General features: G+C 37.1%; 1 protein-coding gene across 4 annotated transcripts in view; it reads right to left on the bottom strand.

Annotated features, from left to right (window-relative positions):
• The window catches only part of eys (eyes shut), a 1,117,243-nt gene that overhangs the window by 351,979 nt on the left and 737,930 nt on the right, over positions 1–27,334 (bottom strand). For all 4 annotated transcript variants that reach the window (XR_014132762.1, XR_014132763.1, XM_081769320.1 and 1 more), the window contains exon 16: positions 8,039–8,202. Coding sequence is in view for 2 of the 4 variants with exons in the window: in XM_081769320.1 (XP_081625446.1) it covers positions 8,039–8,202 (164 nt within the window). In the remaining 2 variants the exon portion in view is untranslated. The remainder of the gene's footprint in view (positions 1–8,038; positions 8,203–27,334) is intronic.

Genomic DNA, 27,334 nt, shown 5'->3' with positions numbered 1-27,334 from the left:
TTTTCAATTTACCTGAGAAGTCAATAAACATTGCATCCGTTGCAGGACGTAGTACTGGGTCCTGTATGTCACTGAAAATCCTTTTCCCGCCTTTTCCGTGACTAATCATGTTTCATTGCCAGCACCATTAAATTTAATTTCAATTTTCGGGGAAAATTAACGTCCGTGCTTCTTCATTTTCTTATTACTCGTTGTCCTCATATGAGATCCAGTTGCTGTCCCATGCACCTCAATTTCGAGAATGGGTTCCGTCTCTATTGTTGAAACTGTGCTGCTCATCTCTATGTTTTATAACGGTTTAAATTACGGTGGACTCCCTCCTTGTACTGCACGTTTTCCACATGATGACTGGCAGGCTCATTCATGAGGAACTCTATTTGAAAGACAACTCGAACCCTGTAGTCACAGTCGATTACTAGTTTTCCTAGTGTCCGTTATTGTCGGGGTCGCGATTCGTTTCTTCATTGCTTGCTCTTGTGTTTTCGATTCAAGCCGCTCTTGCTCTTTGTCGGCATTTTTCGTACATTTCTTGTGCTGGTCGATCCATTTCCTTGGACATCTGTGGCACACGAATTTTTGTCCTCTCTGAGTACAAGTTCATTGACGGAGGTTAATCCAGACCGTATATTTTAGTTTCTCCCATTTCTGATGGTAAAGTTTTTCTTCCTCTAATGTAATCCTCTCAGGTTACCACCAAACCTATGATAAGGATGGGACCGGTCCCTTTCTCTCGAATTCTGGCTGTCAAAAGTGCGCTGAAGCTCTGTTAGCTTTTGCACATTGTGTGATTGCTGAGGGGACAGTTTTCTCTTAGCAGATTACGACGAGGATTTCTATCCCTCTGTTGATTCTCTATCAGATCCAACTCTTCACAGTCCCGGAGAAGGCTGGAGAGTTCCCCCTCATCCTGAAGTTATACGCCAATGAGATGTCGCTGCTCTTTTAGGGGACGCATGTTCTTTACATTTGAAAGAACTCCAGAGTAGACATGATACCGAATTTCAAGTATACTTTTTTTCTTCACACATTTTGGATATGAATTTCGCATAATTACAATTCCTAACGTTTATTAATTAAGTTAGGTTACATCGAGAGCTCTGCGCATAGGCTTTTATGATATACATAACCATAAAAACTTATATCTACTTCTCTCATATCTTATAATGACCCCTATCTAGATCAGGATAGCGCAATAGCATTTAAAGAAGGTGATTTAAGTAAATACAACTTTGTAATATTTAAAATCATTAACATCTTAAAATTTTCTACTAAGCAATTTTTGGATCACGAAAATTGGGCTGTAAATAAGAAAGTTACGTGTTTAAATATATAATCATATGAAACACAAAATACGTTTTAAAAAATCAGTTTAAAGCAGCTAAACCGCCGTGGCAGAAATCCAGGAGGCAAGCGCTGGTGTTTGTTGTTGTTTCCCTCCCAGATGGGTCCCAGGATCTTTTAGTTCGCTCTTCTTCACCTTCCATGTTCTTTCTTTACTTTCCTTTGAGATCTGTAAGTGTACCGGTTGCTTTCCACTCAGCTTTGGTGGTGTTTTATCTGAATACCAGTCGCAACGTTCACCCACACAGCTCATAATCTTATTCTTTCTATCATATTTACCCCTGGCGGCGGTTCCTTCTCTTTTATTTTTACTTCCAAGTGCCAGAGACGCGCAGCCTTATCCACACGTGAATCAGAGATAAGAACACAATAGTAATATGTTGACATGGAATACAACCGAATACCTCAGTTCACTTTACAGTCCCTTTGGAAATACAAATTTAAACCCTGGCTGCAGATGTAAATTTGCAAGTCTTCGGCTTGGATTTGACCTACGTTGTCGGTTAAACCCAAGCTTTATAGAACTGCCCCAACCAACTGAGCTACTAGCTAAGGCCAAGAACGAATAGAAATTCACTCTTTTATTCAGTTGGCATCTATCCACAAAGCAAGAGCTCGCTACTTCTTTAACAATAAGATACATCTATTAGCAAAATGTTGGACTAAAACGCAGGCATCACCATCTATTGAGTAAGTGAGTAGCTGCTTGAATATGTTCGCTCAACTGACCGCCAAATTCGAAAACATAATAAGAATACTAGTATATCAGTTCCTATTGCTGTTTATAGAAATTTCCACTAGATGAGAGCTCTTATCTCTTTTATGTTTAACAAAGATACTACAGACATAAAGTTAAAGAGCTGCCCTTGCTCTATAAACATATATATATATATATACTTTGGTATCTTAATAAATAACTGAAATAATCAACTTTAAGTTTATGTCACTTTTCCTCTCTTATCATCAATTTTAATTAAAAATTAGAGACACAGTGTTAAACAGTTCTCTGTACTCTATAAGATGTAATTTGTCCCATCCAAAAATCTTAATTAGTAAACATTATACGGAGTATTAACTAAACCTCCATTTATATGTTACCAGCTACACACACACTAACAGAATTGACACAGCAATTCCTCATCTCACTCGCACATATACTAGTTTTTTTCTTTCATTTCTTGAACATCAGCCAATTCTACACTCCAAATGAAGCGAATAAATTCAGTATTATAACGTTACTTTTAGACATGGATGTAAAACAAAAACCATTGCTAATATTCGATTTTCGCTTTCACATTCGTGATCAGCACCATAAAATCAATGAGAATTAGGTGATTTTGTTCAATTTACATTTTCATTGTTGAACGGTGAGAAAAGGTTTAAAACCGAAAATGTACTCAATTAAGTGTGGATCGCTAGGTGTTTTCGGTGCTATGCTAAACGCTGCTTGAATACTGCGGCATTGCCAGATAGTGTCGAGTGTTTACTGATGCCAGATAATAAAGGGAGTAACCATGGAATTCTGCTTATGTACTTACTAGAGAATTCAGTTTTAAACCCTTACCGCGATTCCGGTTCTCGAACTGCGACGCTAGAATGCAAGAATTTTCTTGTTGTGACTGCTACAGTAAACGTACAATTTTGGCAACAACGCATTATGGCGTTCTGCGCAAGTTTCGTCTCAAAATCTAATTTCTTAAATGTAAATTAATATTTAGATAAAATATGAAACATAACACGAAAAACGGTCAAAGAATATATCTACTTCGTGATAAGATTGTTACCTTAAAATAGTTTACACATACAAATAAACATTTCATAAAACGGAGCACGTGCCATCTTATGTGCTCATTGTAAAATGAATCAAATATTTTCTTTTATTTGTTACATTGTTCGATATCAGGAGAGAGAACCAAGTGAATCAGTGTATTGTGCTGTAGCTGAAACAATACTCTATCTTATAGTACAATATTTATAATATGTAACGTTTCTATGCGCAGTAGTTAAGGGAATGAGCTAAAATATGTATTGACTTCCGGGTGGTGATCCACCTTAAAACACCTCAAATCGATTTAGAAAGTTCGATAAAGAAAAGTGTAGTAAAAAAAAGCAAAAGGTATTAAGAAAAGTGTTTTCTATTAAAAAAAACTTACATTTAATGAATATAAAGACTATTCAAGCAAAAAAAGAGTATTATAAGAAAATGAATCTAATTAGAAGCTATAAGCACGATATATTTAGTATAGAAGTAAATAAGATAGCATTAAGTTGTGTAGATTATAAAAGATGTATTTTAAAAGATGGGATAAATACTCTCCCATGAGGTCATTATAAAATAGAAGTAGATATAAGTTTTTATGGTCATGTATATCATAAAAGCCTATGCGCAAAGCTCTCCACGTAGCCTAACTTAATTAATAGACTTTAGGAATTATAATTATGAGAAATTCATATCCAAAATATGTGAAGAAAAGTGCCTTGAAATTTCGTATCATGTCTCCTCTTCAGTTTCAGATATAGATGGACTGGGTTCTCTAAGGGATTTTATATGTTTTTATTACAATTTACGCAGTTTTCCGAGAGGATGGTCTGTATCTAGTATTCCGTAATCGACTGAGCTTTCGTTGGATGATGGCCTCACTTTGGGAATTTCTGAGAAATGCCGTACGGAAATACTCAAATGTGTCGAACTGCTGCAGGTGATTGTGAATCCACAGTTTTGCAGCTCCTCTTAGAATGCGATGTAGATTAGAAGCTCCATCTGAGCTACGCCATATATCAAGCAATTGTGTAACAATCAACTCAGAAAAGTAGAGGGTAGAACTGTGTCAGTATATGGGTCGAATGAAGGCAATTCTTTGATCTTAGGTGCAGTCAGGATATTTCGGCCTCTCGCAAGCGTCTCCGTTGACCTTTGGGATTGCATGGTCTTCAGACCAGAATTTTGGAGGCCTTGATGTTCTTCTTCTCCCTTCAACATTTGGGACGAGAACATTTGCAGTTCTTCGGTTTTCTTGCACACGTTGTCCAACCATCTGAGTGAACTCTTCTGTCAACGTGATTGACAATTGTACCCGTATTTACTTGGTCTTGAATAGCATCAGTGCGCTCTCTATTATCTTCTTGGTGCGATTAAAGCGGTGCTACTATTGCCGTGTATGAAGGCATTTGCGATGTCCGTCCTTGACATAAGGATGTTTCTAAATTTTCCATTCGCTCTCTTACTTGGTTCTTGTCTGTTCTAACTCGATCCTCAATCTCTGAGAATACCTTCTTGACATCTACAAGGCATATTGTTGCCATTGCTCAGTAATGACTTTGCAGATATTGGTCTTCGAATCGCTGTAGTAAGCAGTTTTAGGTTTGGTTAACCTGCTGCTTTAGGCGCTCTTCAATCTGTTACATTTGTTTTTGTTATCCTTGAGATTGCTTATTGAAATATTCACCGATATTTTGGGCAATACTCTCTTCCAATCTTTGGACTTATCTGTGTCTGTTTCAAATCTATCTTTCGGATGTTTTCCATTAACTGTTGGAAGAGTGTCTACACTTGTGCGGCTGTTAATGAGTCATCAGTACTTGTACTGCAAATACTGTGTTGGAGTGAAGACGCACTGTTTTGAGTGCACAGAGCATTGCTGCCCGTGTCGCAACAATTGCTTCTAATATTTTTCATGTAAGGCAATCTGGAGAGTGGAAGAATGGGTCTACTCAACGGGCACAACCACCAATCAGTGACCACTTGGCAACTACGGGGCCACATTTTTTAAAACAGCAGAAGGTAAGGATACTCCGGAATTTTGGTAAAATTGTATGAAACCCAGAAAAGTCCGATTACACAACCAGAAAAATAGATGGGAAGAGTAGCGGCCAACATCATTTAAGCACAGACAACATTCCGATGTTCATGTTGCAGGACAAAGGAAAACCTTAGAAAGCGCTAGACAATTTTTCTCACGGTCACGACATCTACAACATATCACAGTTTCATTCATTTACACCGAAATAAAACATATCGTTATACCCGGCTGTTTTAAAAAACCTGGACCTGTAGTGACAAAAAATCATAATTCGATGGTTGTGTCTATTAAAACTTTTTCTCATGATGAGAAGATCTTCAACATATCTTAGTTTTACTCAATCTTACCGAAATTAAAAACATCGTTATACTCGGCTGTTATCAAGAAAGTAGCCCTGTAGTGACCAAACGATTAGTGATTTGTGGTTATATTCATTGAGTCTTTTTCTCAGGACGACAATATCTACAACATATCACTGTTTCAGACATTTTCACCGAAATCCAGAGTCGTTATCTTCGGCTGTTTTAAAAACATTGCCCTGTAGTGGCCAAACGATAAGTGATTGGTGGTTATCCCCATTAAGAATTTTTCTCATCATCACAATATCTATAACATATAACAGTTTTAGTCATTTTTACCGGAATCCAGAACATTATCATCTTCGACTGTTTTCAAAAAAGTGGTCTTGTAGTGGCCAAACGATCAGTGATTGGTGGTTATCCCCATTAAGACTTTTTCTCATCATCACACTATCTACAATATATAACAGTTTTAGTCACTTTTACCGGAATCCAGAACATCGTTATTTTCGGCTGTTTTCAAAAAAGTGGCCCTGTAGTGGCCAAACGGACAGTGATTTGTGGTTGAGCCTGTTGAAACGTTTTCTCAGGATCAAAACATCTACAACATATCACAGTCTCAGTCACTTTCATCGAAATTTAAAATATCATTATCTTCGGTTGCTTTCAAAAAAGTAGCCTTCTAGTGGTCAAACGATCAGTGATTGGTGGTTATCCTCATTAAGAAGACTTTTTCTCGGGATCACAATGTCTACAACATATCAATCTCGGTCATTTTTACCGAAATCCAGAATATCGTTATCTTCGCTTGTTTTCGAAAAAGTGGCCCTGTAATGGCCAAACGGTCAGTGATTTGTGGCTGTGCTCATTGAGACTTTTTCTCAGGAACATCATATCTACAACATAACATGGTTTTAAGCAATCGCACCGAAATCCAATATCCATAAGGATTGTGTGGGGTCCTTTGTCATTTCGAAAAGGGCCATAACCCCTGCAACCCTTTTCTCGCAAAAAACACAAAATCCGTATTTCCTACTTTGAAGTTATCTTTGCATCGGCAGAGTTTTGTTTCTTTAATGTGGCCCTTTTAATCAAGAGGGCCCATTTCTGAAAACGGGCCTTTGCTCAACTTAACCTCTTTTCCGAAAGAAACAAAAAATACGTGTCGAATTATTTTCGGTTTACTATATATGTGCCAAGTTTGAAGAAAATCAAATGAGTGGAAACCATTGTGAAGCTACGTCCTTTACATTTTCATTTTTTGGACTTAACCTGTTTTTGCCCCAAAGTTTTCAATTTCATGAGTGTCACTTACTTAGTAGATACAGCCCTATTTTTAAGTAATTCGAGTACCTGTTCGGGAGCCAATTTTCTATACAACGCTCAGCTTACCGGAGGTTGAGTACGACTGGAGTCGAATCTCGGTTAAGCCGAAAACCCTACAGAGCGAGGATTCATCGGGTGGGTGCACCTGAATCTTATTTCACCTCCTACTTCACTCCAAGACCAACCTTTCTCCAACGGATTCTAGGGTTCTAGAGAAAGAAAATTCTTGAAGGTGAATCTTTTAAAACCCATGTTGCAAGCGCTAAAGAAAATGCTTTGAATTAGAATTCTTTCATATGCTGTATGGCTACCAAATAAAAATGTTTCTACAGTCCGACGTTTGTGGGAACAGCTGTTCTAACTTTCATTCTCGTTCTGTCGAATTCATGATTCGACAAAAGGATTTGAAATACATAACGAGAGTTTTTGTTACATACATACACACACACACATTATATATATATATATATATATATATATATATATATATATATATATATATATATATATATATATATATTAGGGTGTCCCTTATTTTGGGTAATTTCGTGTTGTGATACGCATACCCCTCAAATGTATTCTATGTGACTAATAAACACGCATTAGTGAAATAGCAGCTCTCTACGAGAACGTTAACCCGTGCCGAATTGACGACAAAGTCATGAAATGGCGTTTCCACATTATAATATAATTTAGAATTTTCAACCGTGACAACGGAGAAACTAAAAGAAACAGAGAGACGAAACTTTGCACGAAGCAACTAGAGAAAGGGCGACATCTGCTCGTTTATTGGCAGAAAACACCGGATGAACAGTGTTGCCAACCAAAGACAAAGTTGTGCTTTTGTAAATGGAATGGCCTAAATTGAATATCATCATTGGAAGCAGCAATGAAAATAAAGACAAAAGAGATTGTAAAGGCAAATCAGTGTTACAAACTTTTCGAGAAATAACATGTAATATGTGTTGGCGCACACAGGGAGAGAGGTACTAACGTTTTGTACACCTCAAATCAGATGTTGACAAGAATTGTTTACGTTGACTCTAAGTCTAGAAGCGTCCGCTGAACAGTGTTGCCATCAACAGAAGGGAGAAATTGAGTTTGGAAGAGATACAACAACTCGGAAAAGATCACTAGTTTTCACTAATGAATGTTTATGGTCACATAAAATACATTTGGGGGGGGGGGGTGCGTATCACAACACGAAATTACCCAAAATAAGGGACACCCTAATATATATATATGACAAAATATATCTAATTAAAATGATACCTTCGTCACAAAATCTTCCTGCCTTCCCTAATGGGCAATCACATTGATATCCAGAAACTGATGGAACACATGTGGCATTGGCACTGCAATTATGTTTGTCGTAATTACACAAATTGTGATTATCTGAACACAATGGGCCAAACCAATTATCCTGGCACTGGCAACTGAAATAAAATTACATATATATAGTTAATATATTTTCTAGAAAATAGAAGACAAATGTGACAGTATTTTACAGAACCTTTAATGATAGATAATAAATCAAATCTATTGAGATTGCTCCAAGAGTATTGTCAGAACAAACTTAAAAAGAATGGAGAGATGGAGCGGGAAGGATAATTGTGAATGTTTCTAAATGTAAAAGTAAATATTTTTATCAGCACTTTCTTCTCTTTCTCGCACAAATTTGCAAAATATCTCTGTATGACTTACGGTTCCCGAGATATGGCTCCTTAAATCTCCCGAAATTCGAACTTTATTGGCAAATATCAGGGGAACGGTGGTCAGTTAACCAGTACCTAAGAGGATGGTGAACATTTTGGTATCAAATAGTAACCGGTGGTCACTGGCCAACTGGAAACTGAGTTGGCCAGTGGCCACTTGGCGAATGGCCAGCAACTAATATTGGTACCAAAATGTTTATCATTCTCTTAGGTATTAATTAACACCAATATTATCTCTGTATGACTTACCATTCCGGAGATATTGACCAAAAAATAGTTCCGACTTCGGGAGATTTAAGAAGTCATATCTCGGGAAACGTAAGTCATATAGATGCCATATTGGTGTTGATCAATACCTAAGAAGATGGTAAACATTTTGGTACCAAACAGTAGCCGGTGGCCACTGGTTAATTGGCCACCTTTCCCAAGATATTGGCCAAAAAAGTTCGAATTTCGGGAGATTTAAGGAGTCATATCTCGAGAACCTAAGTCATAGAGAGATCACAATGGTGTTGATCAATGTGATATGTTTCCTTAAATCTCCGGAAATCGGCCATTTTTTGGCCAATATCTCGGGAGCGTTAAGTGTGACGCTAAAAATTCCAACACTTCGTCAGATAGTTTTTGATGCTCTATCGAATGGAGGGCTGAAAATTGAAAAAAATCGCAAATAACATACAGACACACAGACAAAGAGAATTCAGTAACGAACTTTTCCATGTTCGTTGAACATATATGGATTATTGTTTAAACCTTTTTTTGTAATTATCTTCTCAAATAAATATCTACTACTATTCATTCTTAATACTGAATTCTCAGGACAAGCAAGATGAAAGGGTCAAATTTTCATGTTTAATATTAAAATAGTTTACCGCTAGATGACGATGCATATGTACACTCATGTCCAAAATTATTGTCGCATGTCTATAAATATGTTGTTGTAGGAATATAATTTGATAACAAATTGGCTTGGTATTTCTTATGCTAGTATGTGTATAATCAGCAAAGACATGTATATGGCAAATTTCATGTCAAAAGAGCAGTAAATAAGAACAATAAAACTAAAATAAAACTTTCTTGTTCATTTAGCAACATTTTGTTTTACTCATTCTACTTTTCCTGTGAAATTTACCACAAATATACATTTCCCGATTATACACATAGTATCAGCAGTAAAAGTACCCTACAAAATTACTATCAAATTTATTCTTACAAGAAAACAGTTATAGATATGCGACAATCATTTTGGACATGACTGTACAATAAAGAAATTTACACCGTGAGTTTCCAAACTGGTGATGTTGAATAAATTCTATGGGTTTTATCCTCCTCCTAGCTCATGGCCAGAGCCACATGGGAATAACCACAATGTCGACACGAATTGAGCTTTGAATTGAAGCACTATTATTATTATTATTAGTAGTAGTAGTAGTAGTAGTAGTAGTACAAGTACTGTGATATTTCGAAAAAAAATATCCGTCTAATTAGTTGATAAGGTGATAAATTACTTTTGTCATAAATTAAGTCAATTCTTAGGATAAAACTTGACGAGGGGTGCTAGAAATGCTTGTGCAAACTACTACTAAAAGCACGTTGAGCTGTGGGTCCACGTCAAAAATAGGCTCGCTGCTCAAAGGGACGCTAAACTTTAATTAAACAACTATTATACTCTAAGTTGTAACATCAAATGATTCTGCAATGTTTTCTTAATAAATATAATAGTTCATTTGTTTCTTTTTATACTTTTGAAATGAAAAAATCATAACTTTTGTAAAAATGATTGAAGAAATATTTACGTTGTTTTAATTACAATTACCGTGTACAATACCAATTACCGCAGAAGAAAGGTACCGGTAGTTAACTCGAATTAAAACTTGAACTGTTTTGTATTGCACTTTGAAGTCCTCTCTTATATATATAAAAAATATTGTTGGAATATGGACATTGAATCCCAGTTATCTATACCTAATTAATCAACTTAACACAGTAACAACTGTGACACATTGCGTCGTAAAAAAAATAAATAAATAAATAAAAAACCAGTAATATCGAGGATGAGTGAGTTAGGATTTGGTAATATCAGATTGTCTAAAAGTATTGAATATTTGGAGGTCAAAATTGAAGACAATTATAGTCATTTAGAATAACATTATGAAACAACAAATGCATAATTTATTTGGTGATCTTTAATCATTCTTCTGGCAACACCATAATCCCGATGCTATAGAACTTCTGTTGTTATGGTTAAAAATTGTAACTGCGGTTTTTACCGACTTCGTTTCCTTACTTAATACCATTCAAAGAATTTCTGAGACCAGTCTGACGGTGCTAGGTAAGGGGCATACTGTGGATACATTAAAACCTCCCAGTCAAGTTCTCACAATTTCTGATAGGTCGCTAAAGATGCGGTCTGGCGCTGTAAAGTGTGGTATATGACACTCATTCTATTGGCCAGTTTAGGCCGTTTAATTTGAATTACTAGACAACAAATTGGCTACACAATTTTTATTCTTCGCTGCTGAATTCTTGTAGAGGACTTCAACCCAAAAGAAGCTCCTGTCTTCCTAGAATTTTGCTTCCTCCAAATAGTACCAATAGTATTTGGTGGTAACATTCTGCCCCAGCGCTGTCATCGATTCGGTAGTCACCTACGGAGCACATGAATATACTCTCTTCGCGATCGGTGAATAATTTACGTGTAATTGCAGAAATGTAGTGCTTGTGGAAACCTAATATTTTCAAAAGTTACATTTGTGATATGAAAACAAAAATATCACAGTGAAAAGTGAGACAATATTAACAACCTTTTAATTAATATTTTTGTGGAACTGTGTGTTCGGTCATGCAGTGATATCATCCCGCCTTTGTCCATCAACAGGATCACTTGGAAGTAAATACAATGGCCTTTCAGCCAAGAGCTGTTAAGTCAGAAAAGGGTGTTTTGGTCAATGGAAGAGAAAAAAGATTTTTTAAAAAAATGATTAACCTAGGAGGAAAATTAAAGTATCAGCCTTTGTGAATAGTAACGAAATTTTATTACAGAATGAAACATAGTTATGTTCTACTAAAATCTGATTATGCGTGTGCGAACCGTCGTATTTAGTGAACTCCTCCGCGTCAGAGTTCGTACGCGACCCACTCTTTCACTAAGGGCCAAGATATAATGCTGTCACAATAATATCAAGTGTAAAATCAAAATCTAATTGTGGAGTGAAATGAAGACAGAAAAGGAAAAATATATTTAGTGAAATGTGAAAATTACCTTTTTCATATATCAATTTAATACGGTAAGTGAGTGGCTGTGTGTTTATAAGCATTTGTAAAAATGCATTAAATGCAAATCATATTGGCGTAGGTAAGGCCAAGGAGTTTGCATGGGACTCTTTACTTACATTAGATTTTAATATAATAATTATTATTCTCACACAAGTGCGTAAATTTTTCTATTTCAGACTCATATTTTAATGTAAGTTTCTTGGAAATATGACCGGGAATGGAACCGTGTAACTACTGGTGTTAGTCTATACACTGTTACCTTTTCAATTCCTTTTTATAGGGTTTACTGGCAATTACCAAGAGATAACTTTTGTAAACCGATTAGCCTACCGAACCATGGAAGATGGTATAACTAACATTCCTATATTTGGGTTAGAGTCACGGGACAAATGAGGATTAACTTTATGGTTTGGGTACAAAACCTCGCGGACCGAAACCTCGCCGCCCAAAACCTCGTCTTCCAAAACCTCGCGCCCCAAAATATCGCCATACCCAAAATCTCGCCTGACCAAAACCTCGTTGTAATGATCTCGCGACACAGAATCTTGCCTGGTCTAAATTAAGCGAGACGTAGTGTCGCCTGGTAAGAAATGTCGTCAGGATAAAACCTCTTCACGACGATTTCTTCAATGTAGAATGTTCTATATATTACTATATGTATATATTTAGTAATAACACATAATTACATTAAAATAATGACAAGAAAAATTCTAATGCATGCTTTGGAAATCTATATATATACAAAAATTAAATGACTATGATTGTCACATTATACCTCTTGAGACATCCTACCGATCTCAATCAAATTTTCAACATAGATGAGGTTCGAGCCTAGGATGTCTTTTATAATTTCACTTTGTCGGCACAACAAAAGGGAGTGGGAGTGGGATATATATATATATATATACACAGAGCCGTAGCTAGAGATTTCGGCGCCCGAGGCGAAGTAGAATTCGGCGCCCCTACTCTCACCACACCAAGCTCTTCCTTCCATTTTTTTTCTTTTTACTTATAAGAAAAGCAGCAGATATTGTTATACTACACTGAATTTTTATTAAGTTGCAGATATTTGTTTTGTCCCACGAGGTTTTGGGCGGCGAGGTTTTGGCCACGCGAGGTTTCGGCCCGGCGAGATTTTGTCCCGCGAGGTTTTGGTCATGCGAGGTTTTGGGCGGCGAAATTTTGGCCACGCGAGGTTTTGGCCCGGCGAGATTTTGTCCCGCAAGGTTTTGGGCGCCGAGGTTTTGGCCACGCGAGATTTTGGGCGGCGAGGTTTTGCCCATGCGAGGTTTTGGCCGGCGAGATTAAGGGCGGCGATGTTTCGGACGCGAGATTTTGTCCGTATCCCAACTTTATACCCTCATAAATTAGCATGCCCTTCACAGAGACATTATCGGATTCCATAAATTGGCCCTCCTTCTCTGGAACTAGTGATTCATGTGAGAAATGAATGATTATTGCATTTTGTAACTTCACTAAGTGCCTTGTCATTTCAAAATTTCTAGTTAGAGGTAAAAGCAAAATTTAGCTATTATGTTAATTTTAGAGTTATCGAAAGGCAGAAATGAAAATGAAATTGAAAATGCCGCATTCATAAATCAATATAAATATAGTGATGTACCTTTCGCTTTAGCACATACCGAGAATGCTTTATAATCGTTATCGGATTATATACTAAGTAACTTTTGGACGTTCTGTACATTTTTTGAAGAACAGAAATCATTCTTCGATTTATATTTTATTCTTGCAATGAAATTAATTTCTTTTCTTCGATGGAAACAGCTAACAACTTGATTTTTTTTTCACGAGTACGAATACATGAACCTTTCATCGTTCACTAATATATGCGAAACATTGTTTCACAGTGAAACGATTTTAGTTACTAACAAAGGCGCTATTCATTTCCTGGATTATATGTGTGAGAATTTGTGTTTCGACTATCTAGACATTTCAGTGTTGCTTTCTTACTCATTAATATGCATAGACTACGTTATATAATTATTTGAAACTGAATTAAGTGTATTTTTCGATTACTTATGGAAATATTAATAGTCCAGGTGCAGTGAGCAACTTTCTGGCTTCGATGAACATTGCCAAGCACCTTATTACCTCAAAGTTGTCACGTTTGAACTCATAATCACCTCTTCTTCTACATTGTAGCCAGTAAACTGTGAATTAGCTCAAATTCTTTTAATGTTTAATTTGCATATTTATACAGGTTGTTTAAAGCAGATTACATTTTAAAATGAACAGCCAATCTTGGACAGTTGGTCAGTCGAATTTCCACCCTGAGTATCTCAAATCGGGAGTCTTTCTCCAGATACCAACGTAGAAACAGTACGTGCGCTGTTTGTCATATAGTTATGCGAAGGGCCTAAGTTATTGTATAATCCCAAAGGACTTTATTAGCGTCTAGCCTCATTTAATTAATTGCCCGGTCTTTTGATCATATATGTATAGATAGTCATCGGATCTTATTAACTCTGGATTTTTACACTGCGACTGCAAACCTTGACTCTAGTGGAATGCCATTGTAGAACTTTTTGTTGAATCAGTATAACATCGTTTAGTGGCGTGAGTAAAGTCCTTATAGTGATCTCCAAAATAAAAAAAAATATTCATGTATATATCTGATAAAGATTTAAAAGGGCTATTATGTGTTGTTGAGATGTGAAGTGTATTTTTTTTAGTGTTTATCAAAGTAGTCAATTGTCCACATCTATACCATTGTTTCGTGTTGTGATTGTTTTCTCTACATAATTATTTTTATACCTATAGTGCATCTAATTAAGTATATTATAATTTTATTTACTGTGTTTTCGTCTCATGTGTTCATACTGTTTCTGTGTGTCGCGGTCTGAGTAATCTCCTGGATGTCCACGAGGATTTTGAGACGAGATATTCGAACTTCTCAATGCTTTATTGCTCATTTCATTGTCGAGACTGAGAACGACCAGCGAAGAGTTCTGTATTTCCGTTTTGGAAATGTTCGATGTCTTAACCAGGTAAGCTAAGCTGCTTCGAAAGTATCCAATGATTCGACGACAGGATCAATTCTGGAAAGCGGTTACACCTTTAGGCACTTACGGTGAAAGAAATAAGGTTAGAAAAGTTGCTAAGCAAGCCATTGGGTAATATGTGTTTCAATTTAATTGCGAATATAGAGTAAACGTTGAAAACGAACTACATTTAAAAGTACGTGGTTTGAAAATAACCGGTATCAGCAGTTGTGTAGTAGTAGTGGGGGATGTTGGCGCGAATGAGTCTTAGGTTTCCTGGCCCTGACTAACGGTAGTGTGAATGAGTCATAGCTTCCTTGGCCCTGGTTAATGTGTGCTTGCATGGCCACTGCATCAAGATCCATGGTTCGGAGTCCTAGGTAAAAGCCAACTTTTGACATGGTCCAAGAGTGTATAGGACCTTGTTCCCTTTTACGGGCATAAAAGAGTGCGGCCAACCAAGCATTAGCCACTAGCCCCAAGTTAATCTCCTCATGAATTTGCTCGAACTTGAGTGCAAGCGATAGCGTCGATGCATAGAACACGACTCTGAAGAAACCAGAGTTGTCAGATGCACCGTTTCTGTGTTGTCGTGTTCCAAAGTGTGGGATGCCACGAGATGGCGCCAGTATCGACGCGCAGCTGCGAGATCGCATCCTAATGCCTCGAGGGTATTTGTATAAAGTGTGAAGTTATCACGTTACAGTGGTCACAGATATAACTCCGTATTAAACTCGTCGATCAAGCTCTTGTTGGAATCTGGAGCACGTACAGTAGGATGTTTTTCACACATGGCCACCATTATTTGGTACTTCTCTTACGGCAACAACTATGAGTTTGTTGTGCCCGGTCATCGATAGTCCAACGTTTCTCTTAGCATTGAAAATGCTTCCGATGATGATGTTTATGATTGAGTTTCATAAAGTGCCACGGCGATCTCAATCTCGATGCTGGCGCCATCTCGTGGCATTCAACACTTTCGAAACGCGATATCTTAGGAACGGTGCATCTGACCACTCTGGTTCATTCACAGTTGTATTCTACGCATCGGAAGCTGTCGATTGCAATCACGTTTGGGAAAATTCATGGGGAGACGAAATTGGGGCTAAACTTGAACGCACTCTTTAATTTTTTCCCCCTCTTTGATGAGCGCTTTCTTACCGTATACCGTTATATGATTGAGTACAAGGTCTTGGAGAGGAGTATGTATAGGTTCACCTTAAATTTTCTAGTTCCCATTTATGGGTATAATTTTCGGCGGTTTTATCCGTTTTGGATATATAGGGGTATAAGACATGGGTATAGTATTGCTCACCCCTTTTTAAATTTCGGGATCGCCCTTTACATTTGAAAATTATTTAAAAAATTGGTAAATGATGTGTAGGGCCCACTGCTAGTTTGGATGGTCCATCTCATTCCTTAAAATTACAAAAAATATAAAATTTGACAGTTTGTGAGCTATTTTATCCTCTTTGATGTGGGTTTCTTGCCTTATATCGTTATATGATTGAGTACAGAAATATATGAATGTTCCTCTTGCAGATTATGTGTGTTTATTGTCCTTCATAGAAGAAGGGTACATGAACGATCCCTCTCAACTTTTGAGGGTCAAAGGTCAAGATTATAATTATTTTTGGCAGAACCAGAATTATAGTCCAGGACTAATTTAGTTTCCTTGGATGCACATAAAATTATCACATAAATAAATAAATAAAAACTTTGGGAGGGATACCTAATTTCTGGGGGTCGAAAAGTCAAGGTTTAATTTTGATTGGTGAGTCTCGAAACACGGTGTTTAATTGTTAAATAGTATGTAATGAATGCATTTATGCTCTGACAATTAAAGGGTCCAAATGGATGAATCGAGTTGCGGGATGAGACATAGTGCGCCTGATATATATATATATATATATATATATATATATATATATATATATATATATATATATATATGAAAAGTTATAGCGGCTGAGCACCATAAGAAACGGAGGGGAAGGGGTCAAAGTTAGTGGGAGAAGGTCTATGCTGTAATATAGAAATACATCAAATAAACTGTTGAATCACATACGTAGTGGAAGATAGACAATGTAAACGGTGGTAGTATCACATGTTGACAAAACAAGAATGGCGTTGCCAAACTCGTCGCCGGTAAACGTGTTCTCTGGACGACAGGCATCATAATGGTCGTCCGAAAACGTTTACAGATGAGGAAACCACAGTCGCTGTCGTCACATCCTTCCGTAAAAGCCCCCGCGTAGCACACGCCGTTTAGCTCAAGAATGTGGAGTTCATGCGGAGGATGCTTTTCACTGACAACTGGCGCCCATACAAACTCCAGCTTCACCAACATTTAACACATGACGATCCAGACCGTCGGGTGTAGTTTGCAGAATGGGCAACAACACAATTGGCAACCAATTGAGATTTTTCCTTGACTGTCCTGTTCTCCGACGAGTCGAATTTTTACGTGAATGGAGAAGTAAACAAACAAAACCATCACTACTGGAGTGACAATAACCTTCATTGTAGTGATATATAAGGAATGATTGGTGTTCAGCAGGTTATGGCATGGCTTGGTATTTTTGGTACGAAGCTCATTGATCCATTCTTCATCTACGGCATTCCGAAAGTCAACAAATACCTACGGCTATTGGACGAGGATATCCTGCCGTCAGTGTTGTCGGAGGATGGTTTATATCCAACGTTCTTCCAGCAGGAGGAAGTCCCTCCCCATTACAGACTTGGCGTGCGGGAAGTACCTGGATCAACAGTTCCCTGAGAGATGGAGCGAGTGTCGGGGATCGGTGGAATGGCCACCACACTCTCCGGATGACGACTTCTACTTGTGGGGCCAAATTCAGTCCATAGTATACTCCGCCAAGATCCGGAATTGTTCACATCTCGTGCAGTGGATTGAGGATAAATGTTCTGCTGTGTTTCGAAAGTCTTTGCTGGCTATGCATGAGGAGTAGAAGAGGCGTGTGGCACACACCATTTGTTGCACAGGGTTGTCATTTCGAGCATGTGTTATAATCGTATCCAAAGTGGTAAAACAGGCCATAATTCATCAACGGTTAGTGATATGACAAAATGGACAGCAGCATTGCATTCCTGATTAAAACACAGTCTTAATGCATATGCCGCTTTCATTTTAAAAATCACAGAGTTCAAAATGACGGATTTCAAGATAGTGGCGAAGGTTTGTGATCTATTCTGCCCATTCTCCTTTTGTCAATATGTGAAATTACCACCGTTTGCGTTGCAATCTTTCAGTATATATACGATTCAACAGTTTATTTGATGTATTTCTATAATATAGCATAGATCTTCTCCCATTAACTTTGACACCCCTCTGTTTCTTATGGTGTTCAGCCGCTATAACTTTACAAATATACATATTTTCACATCCTCTATCAGGCGCACTATGTCTCATACAACAACTCGATTCATCCATTTGGACCCTTTACTTGTGAGACGTGTAAAAGACGGGAGTCCTGGACCCACTTAAATAATTTCATAAATTTATAACAATTTCGTTCGAGGATTAAAATAAAAATGCTGAAAAAAAGTATTTAAAAAGCTTCTTTGTGTTGGCTTATAACCATATGGTTTAAAAGCACACGTCACCTTCTACTGTATCATGTTGCATCTGTTTACTACAAGCGTATACGTATTAGTTGTCAGCATCATTCATGAAAGCAAACATTGGCATTCTTTTCTTATTGATTGTAGAGCATGTGGTAATTGAAAATGCATCGTTTTGTAATTTATGACATTTTGTACAACGATTAATGATCATTTCTTGTGACGTCAGAGTTTACCATAGTTAGATTGACAAAGAGTGACATGATTCTGACAGAAAAAATTCGGTGTGATGCCATGATCAGAATTGATGAATATATGATGCTAGGAGTATAACTATAAAAGAAGTGTAGGAGTGTAACCATTGATGTGTCAGCAACTTTCGAGAAAGGTAGACTATATGGATATTATCTGATCCTGAATTTCTGGTTTAATGACGTCAAGACAGCACTTAGCTAAGCAAATTGCTTGTTATATGCGATTTAGGTTCATGATTAATGATCTTCTCAACATTGTGTAATATTTGTAAGCTTTGTTCTAATTGGCTCTTAGTGACACCAGTCAATAATGTACACGTTTCTGATTAGCCAATGACCAATAAAAAAAAATCAAATTTTCATTTTTCAAATTCTATACCAACGAAGAATGTTGGTCAAATTGTCTGTGCATTTTCTATCAGTGTTTTTTTTTTTTTTTTAATCAACTTAACGAGTTATCGTTTGAACGAATTTGCGATCAGTCCAATTTTTAGTTTGGACCCGGAATATTGAATTTTCAAATTTTATCCTCAGATAAGTTAACAAATTTTCGAAAACCTCGTTATTCAATGTCTGTGATGCGATTCTTTAACCGCATTTATTTTGAGTTTCCAAAAGTAAGCATGAGAATCATATTGCTGTGCATGAGAATTCGTTAAGAGTTTTCATTAAAGCACTGTTATTGTACATTTACAACCTTTATATTTACAAACTATGCATGAGAATATTGTTTTGTTTACGAGAATACGTTAAAAGTTTTTCACTAACACGTGGTTATGAATTTTTAGATTAATAAACTCTGCATGAGGATAAAATTGTTTGATCTCGAAAACTGTGCATGAGAATTTATTAAAAGTTATCACTAACATGATTTTTGTACACTACCATTTTTTAAAAATTACAAAATTTTTACTTTTTTCGAAAACTACGCATGAAAATGATTCTTGTTCTCGAAAAGATTTGATTTGATTTGATTTTTAGTTTAGCGTTTCTTTCAGCAGCGAAGCTATATGAGACGTGGACCAACAGCTTAAGGCGATGTTATACCTTTTGCCACTGGTTTCTCAGTCCCCATAAGATAACATGTAAACTTTATTTCATGAATATCTAACGAAATATGGTACGTAACAACTTAAAATTTTTCATATGTACACAGAAAAGCAATAGAAATGAAATGATTGTTTCAATTTCACGCTTAATGACGTAGATCAAGAGTAATGAACTTTTTAAAGTAACATTGCAATGGACTATATATTGAAGGTTGTGTGTTCCAATGTGATCTTCGCGAACAGGTGTCCTGCTGACAGGCAGGTATTTCCCTCCCCCTCTTAAGTCCTTTTCCAATGGGTGTGGTAGAACGCCGCGGGGTGCCACCCTCATCCCATTTCTTTCCTCCGTTTCTGCAGAGCGGATAGATTTTCTGTAAATGTTACAAAGCAGTGGCGGCTAATGTTAGTGTTGCAGCGTTGCGCAACAACCAAAGTATTTCAAGAAAAAATGTTATCAATAGTAGTAAAGAAGAGAAAAATACTTTTTAATACTCGCATATATACACTTTAGATAACATTTTTTTTTTTACTTCTGTACCCATTAATCCGTTTTAAAAAGCGAAAAATAATCCGTCACAGAGTCTCTAATTTATATTGTGTTGCAGCGAGCATACAACGACCAGATTCCTTCAGCGCGGCAATTGGAGCAAATGTTAAGTCTCCTTTCCCCTATCTCAGAAGTTAAAGGGACTGGTCGTTGCACTGCTTCTGCAACACAGCACGGTTTGCACTGAACGAGAAGGTTTTCGCGCTAAGATTTCTGAATTTTCTTTCACTAGCAATTAACAAATGGAATTTGTTTTTTAAATTACAGGACTATACTGAAGCAAATCAATATAATGACAATTTTAAAAAAAAAGTGATTGCAGAATTACAAAATAAGAAAGAAAATATCTAGTAGAGCAGAAAACAAATTAAAGTAGACCCTCATTTACAAGTTAATTCTTAGCTTATGTTAATAATGAAGGCTTCTTCCGCAGTAATTTGTGATTAAAATATTAATAAGTCAGTATATAGAATCGCCCCCTCCCTCTGTGGATAGCCTAGTGTTTTAGTATATACATATTTCTTTTATAAAATACGTATATTTTATACTCTTGATAATTTCCACATAAAACTGTATGATGGGGAACGCTACATTTAATTTGGGACTAGTTAGCAATGCTCAGGGGCGTAGCCACGAGGGGATCCACCGGGTCCGGACCTCTCAAAATTTTTGAAACTTGACTAACATATGTAGACTTTCTTAACGAACTATACTTGTTTAACAGAGAAACGATTGATGTAGGCTAAATATTTTTTTTTTTACGCCTCATCATGTACTCTCTTTTCTTAAAAACAATCGTTCTATCATTTTTTGCTAAGAATATAGGTGACAGTTATTACTTATCGTCTTTTCGGATGCAGAAGAAGAAAGGTACATACAGGGTTTTCATAAAGTCTGGACGGATTTAATTTGCTTATAATTTTCATAAAAATGTTCATAATGAAATCCAATAAAGTGCAAACGGTAACGGAAGGATTAAATTTTTACCTGTAATCTGCACCAGCTCAGTTCATTCACCGCCACACCTCCAACTGGGCGCCATTTACGTCCACTTCTGTATGCTGTTGATGATGCTTTCCCATACCCTGCTCACTGTTGCAGGCGATGTTGGCGGCCTCCCACTTCGAGGACGGTCCAGGACGCTTCCTGTCTCCAAGAACTTAGCATGCCACTTTCGGATTGCACTCTCAGTCGATGCCGGCTTTTTGAACTCTTTGGTGAACTTTCGACACACCAGGTGATTTTAGCTCTGCGTACCACAGAACACATTGCGCTTTCTCTTTCACCGACGCCATCTTTGATACGGTAAAAAAAATAGTCTTCTCAGAGGAGTTTTTCATTTATTTATTTCTTTAAAAGACACACACACCAATACAGCTTACAACTTACTTTTAACAGTCAACATTGAAACAACAATGGATGGAATTTGGTAAGAAACTGACCCTTGCCCTCCCTCTCCCTCTCTCAACGTGTTCAGAGTTGCCGCTTATCTAACAGTGTTGCCAACTAAAAATTGAATCCTTCCGCTACCGTTTGCACTTTATTTGATTTCATTATGAGTATTTTTATGAAAATTATAAGCAAATTAAATCCGTCCAGACTTTATTAAAACCCTGTATTGCATAGACGTATCAAACCCCTCCTAACACACATTTCTGGGTGTAGAACTGGCAGTGCTGTTTGTTTTCATGTTCTTCTACTTTTACCTTCTGTTAGGTATACATGCTGATCCCACATCTGGCGGGTTTCGAAGTTTCCTTTCCAGAACATATTACATTGATAAGCATTGTTTCGCCTCATGTGGAAGTATATTGTGTTCATCGTGCATTGCGTAACAACCAAGACGGATGATTTGGAATGTATTTTTTTTTTCTTTTACGCACATGTGTGTGTGTTGATGTATGAATATGTGACATTCGGAATTCATATACCAGTATCTCTTTTGTATCACTGTTTTGGTTTTTATTTATTAGAATTAATTTTATTGTGAGATTTAATTTTGTAAATAACCTACAAATTCTGAATGAATTGTATACCGTGACTTCTGTAAATAACTACAAAAACATTGACAAGCTTTCAACTAAGGAAAAACTTGCAATTAAGGCTTAGACATAACAAGCAAAGGACAATTCAGGAGAGTGTTCGAAAAAAATCCAGTTTAAATTTACAGGATGTTTTATGACAGTAATGTTGTTTACACTAGAAACATTTCCTCAATTAATTTTAAATTTTCCTGGATAAACTGTGAATAAAGTGTGTTCAATAGACATTTTTTATAACGCTAATCTCTGTTACGAGCTCTCTTCAGCCAACGCTGAAGAGGAATTCGGATCACTGTCAGGGACTGAGTTTGCTAGAATGAATCGTTCGCAATAATCTAGAAAAAATATTTAGTGAATCTACAAAGCTTCTGAAATTAATATTAACTGTACCTATGGCGTCAGCAAAAGACGAAAAGTATTTTTCTACATGAAAAAAAATTGACACCTTCAAGGAATTGAATGTTCCAAGAAAGGTTATCAAAATTGGCTATGCTTTCTATTGAAAAAGACCTGACAATAAGAATACCAAACTTCAACCAGCATCTATTAGACAGATTTGCTCCAATCAAAGAGAGGAGAATGGACTTACTTATTAATTAAGGTGATTAATCGGATAAAATGTTCTGCATTTTTTAAAAACAGAATTTTATTTAATTTCACATGTCACATAGTATTTGCATCTAAAGTTATGCTGGTTAGTCAATGAGTCCACTTTATATCTTCTGTCTCTTATCGTTCGTACTGCAACACCCGAAACCACAATCCACCGGCCGCCACTGTTACAAAGAAAGAATATTTGCTTCCAAGACAATTTGAAATATTTGCTTCTTGCGATTTCATGCTGTATGATGTATACTGCGAAAGCAAAGATCAGGTAGAGAACGCCAATTTCTTCATTACTAGTCACTCTAGTTAGATAATTATTGCTAACCACTAATTTCATATTAGTACGTTCCAACCCTTTGTAATAACACTACCTCAACAGTAGAAAATAGGGGAAAGTATATACTTTGAAGAGGAGGAACAACAATTTGATACAGATCATGGTTGAAATTTAGCTTTCCTTTGCAGCACTAAGTTTGTATGAGACGTTTGCATGGATACAAACTACAGAATTCCCTGTAGTAACTGGGATTTGACATTCGTGACAGGTAGTTACTTTTACTTTCTGGCAACATTAGCTATTCAACACATATTTTTCTGGATGTAATAAAAAAAATCAACTTTACTTCAAGCTAAATTCAACAGATTGAAACGATGGATTGAACCCGATGAACCAACTTTCCCGTGAATAAACATACATAAGTAACATTCTAAAAAATACAATAACCCTTCCCTTCGTCTGTCTAGTGGCTAGCTCGCGCACCTTTGGATCACAGATCTCGGGTTCGATACCCGGCGAAAGAGCCTTGAAATATCAACAGATCACTAAGGACTCGGATTCCACTGAAGGCTCACGTCTCTTATAACATCGGTACAGAAAGGGACACTAAACTCTAAACCCACCAAACCAACCAAGCTAATGAAGAACGGACATAGTAATGTCACTATAATTTAGACTACGTGAACGATTTTTTAAAGTTTTCATTATGGTAATAAATATAAGTGGAACTAGGGCCACGAACATTTCTAGATCTTGTTACTCGAAAATAAGCAAATATAATATATACACATGATGTCCGGAAAAAACTTCGGGATGTGAATCCTCGGACGAAAACATGAAAAAGCCTATAGACCAACCTTGGTGCACAGTTGCGTTATTTCAGATATATTGTCCACAGAAAATTGGTCGTAACGGTACAAGAAAGCAACAACTCGAGCAATATTTTGGAGTTTTCCGAAAACGCCTTAAAGTTTTGTTGTATTTGACAGCAACATAATATGATTTAACCTAAGAAATTTAAGGGAGAATGTTTTTAGTACGGTGACCCGTAGCTTTCATTTTATGTTCTCGTGTAAGGATTAATTTCCTTAAGTAATTTGATGTCGTTTTCGAACACCCTGTGAACATACATAGCTAGACCTCGGGTCACGAACTTTATACCTATTCCACTGTAGGGATGGATACGAGTGAGTTTTCTTTGAAACTCGACTCGACTCGAAGCAGACATTTTTGAGCTCGGCTCGAAAAATTTCCTCCAACTCGACTCGAATTCAAATCGAATTTCGAATGGAGTCGAGTCGTGTGTAGTTTCAATTACTATTTTCAAGTATCCAACATAGATAATGGGTCAATGATACTACTACTACTACTTATATTATTATTATTATTATTATTATTATTATTATTATTATTATTATTATTATTATTATAACATCATGTATAACCAAGAAAGTAGGCGGGGTGTACCTGTATACTAAACACTAGTTGACTTCCGATCTCGGTCGCCGAGAAGTCTTCAGGAGGCAAAGACATTGTTCACGAGGATCTGGGTTTGAGTTCCGGAGAAGCAAGTATTCAGGCTCGAGCCAAAAATTGTTAAAAGTTATAGGGCGCCGGTCAAACATGTTCAAAACTGCTCGGCTCGGGTCTAGGGTTGTCAGTGGCTCGAGCGGCTTGGTTCATAGCTCATTCACTATCGAGCCGAACCGAGAAGTGACCCAAGTCAACAGCTCACCCAACCGAGCCAACTCGAGCAATCGGCTCAGTTGAGCCGAGTCGAACCGAGGTGATGAACTCGTTTCAACGGAGCTGGCTCGAGGCGATGGCTCATCTCAGCTGAGTTGGTGAATCATCTGAGCCGAGTCGGTAGCTCATCCCAACCGAGCAAGCTTGGGCCAAAAGCTCAATTGTGCCAGTCGACGGCTCATCTCAACCGAGATGGCTCAAGCCATTGGCTCAATTGGGCTGAGCCGATGGCTCATCTGAACCAAGCCGGCTCGAGTTGTTCGCTCAGTTGAACCGAGTGCCGAGCCGATTGACATCACCACTCGGGTTGGGCTTCTGCTTGAGCTCAAAAATTCGAACGTGCAGATCTCAGCTTTGATAGTAAGAGCTACAGTATATACTTATATTGATGCTCATGACACTTGAGGCTGTCTCGTTATAAAAACTAAAAAAATATTGTCGTCTCGTTATCGAGACGAGACGAGATGCGAGTAGTGTTCCTTGTCGTGAGCAACACTAAAAGTATTCCACACTACTGCTTACATATTTCATGGCTTTCGCTTTCCAGTCTAATCAGACCATTATTTCAAAACGAGTTAAAACGAGCTGAACGAGCGAGCCATTTATCAAACTCGACTCACTCGAAACTCGACGTCAAAAACAGTGACTCGGCTCGGAACTCCATTCGAGAAAATTACCTTTGACTCGACTCTAAACTTGACTCGAGTTACGAGTCGAGTCGAGTTTTAGCTCGACTGGTGCTAAAATAATCCAAAATCATTTTCCTATTGAAGTTCATAGAATTTGTATGTGTATGTTAAACAAACAATTGATTTAAACCAATAAAATAATATAAATGGTTCAGAACCAGAGTGAACTCAATTGATTCATATCTTTATTCACTTCTTATAATTATATGCAAATTAAATTACGTCGCTAAATTTTTGACTCTGTGAACTAACTTGGAGGAATAAAGTATATATTCTGTACTTTGTACTGATTTCACTTGTGCAGTTTTTTTCTCCAGGGCCGCCCACAGGGGGGATGTATGGCGCAAGCTGCGCCATTGAGAAAAATTTTGGGGGGGATTTTACTCTACTTTCGAACTAGCAATTTTACTGTCGGAATAGTATTAAAACACGATTTTGAGAAGCTAATTTTCAAAAATTTTCCGGGGTGAACCCCCGTACCCCCTGCTTCGATACTCGATGAATGAAGTACCGCGCAAGTAGCCGTATGAAAGGAAAGGTTGGTTCGTTTTAAGAGAGAAGGGCCGCCCACAGGAGGGATGAATGGCACAAGTTGTGCCATCGAGAAAAAAATTGAGGGGAATAAAAAAATTGGGGAAGAATTTTACTTTAATGTCGAATAAGTAATTCGACAGAATAACATGCTGTCGTCAGAATAACATTGGAACACGATGGGATTTTTTTTTAAATCTCGAGAATGAATCCCCCTACCCCCTGCTTAGAAACTCTATGAATGAAGTACCGCGCAAGTTGCTATATGAAAGGATGGGCTGGTCGGTTTATCGCTTTGTGTAGGTAATTTACCCATTTTCTGCTGGGAGCATTTATTTATTTCTTATGTGTTTGTAACTGTTGTCCACCAGAACTTGGCGCCTATTTTTGTGATTTCAATTCTTTTTAAGGCCACTCGTACTTGGCTCTTTTATAGGAATGTTTTTTGTTGGATATCACTTCTTTTTGTAGGCTAATTTCGAGGATAACTTTTTTTTTTTTTTTTGTATCAAACTCAATAACTTGTAACTTGCGTCTTACTTTTCATGTACAAGGGAATTATATCAATATTTTGTAAAGAAAAAATAATACTACTAATTGTAAAAAAAAGAATACCTGTGCCATACATAGTGTGTAGAAGTTTTTATACCCTTCAATATCCTTATAGAACACATTTAGTATTGTACACTACCAAGACTACTAATAAAAGTAATGCCATTTTTATAATTACTGCTGTCCCTACTACTACTACAAGCATACTATAATACTACTACAGGAAATAAAAACTACAACAAAAATAACAATTACTAGTACTATGAAACAATTACTAGTACAAAAGTAACAATTACTGCTACACTGGGCAATTGTTTTTAGAGGACTTGAGTTTTGAGGAGGGAAGATATTATTAGTTTTTGGGGGGAGTGCGCCATCAGCTTTGGGGGGGATGGGCACCCCTGTTTTTCTCTTCTTGTAAAGTGATTCTTAAAATATTCACAAGTACAGTACATGCAAGATCAGTACAATATATCTTTATCAGGTGTTCTCCGTGGATGAGTTTGTAGAATTGTCACTTTTGTAATCAGGCAGGGATCCCAGGTTTGAGCCCAGCTAGAGGATACTTTCTCTCCGATTCAAACCGAGTAATGGTTTGTAACCCACTTTAAACTGTAGGTCCCGTCCTTCATAACCACCCTGTTACATAAGAACGGGCTAGAAAAAACTTATTTCTATCCATATGTAATCTAAATAAATT

Source organism: Thermobia domestica, chromosome 8 (genome assembly GCF_964235325.1).
Source record: "Thermobia domestica chromosome 8, izTheDome1.hap1.1, whole genome shotgun sequence".
In the NCBI taxonomy this organism is placed as follows: domain Eukaryota; kingdom Metazoa; phylum Arthropoda; class Insecta; order Zygentoma; family Lepismatidae; genus Thermobia; species Thermobia domestica.
The sequence above is the reverse complement of the archived record's forward strand: the minus strand, read 5'-3'. Positions and strand labels throughout refer to the sequence as shown.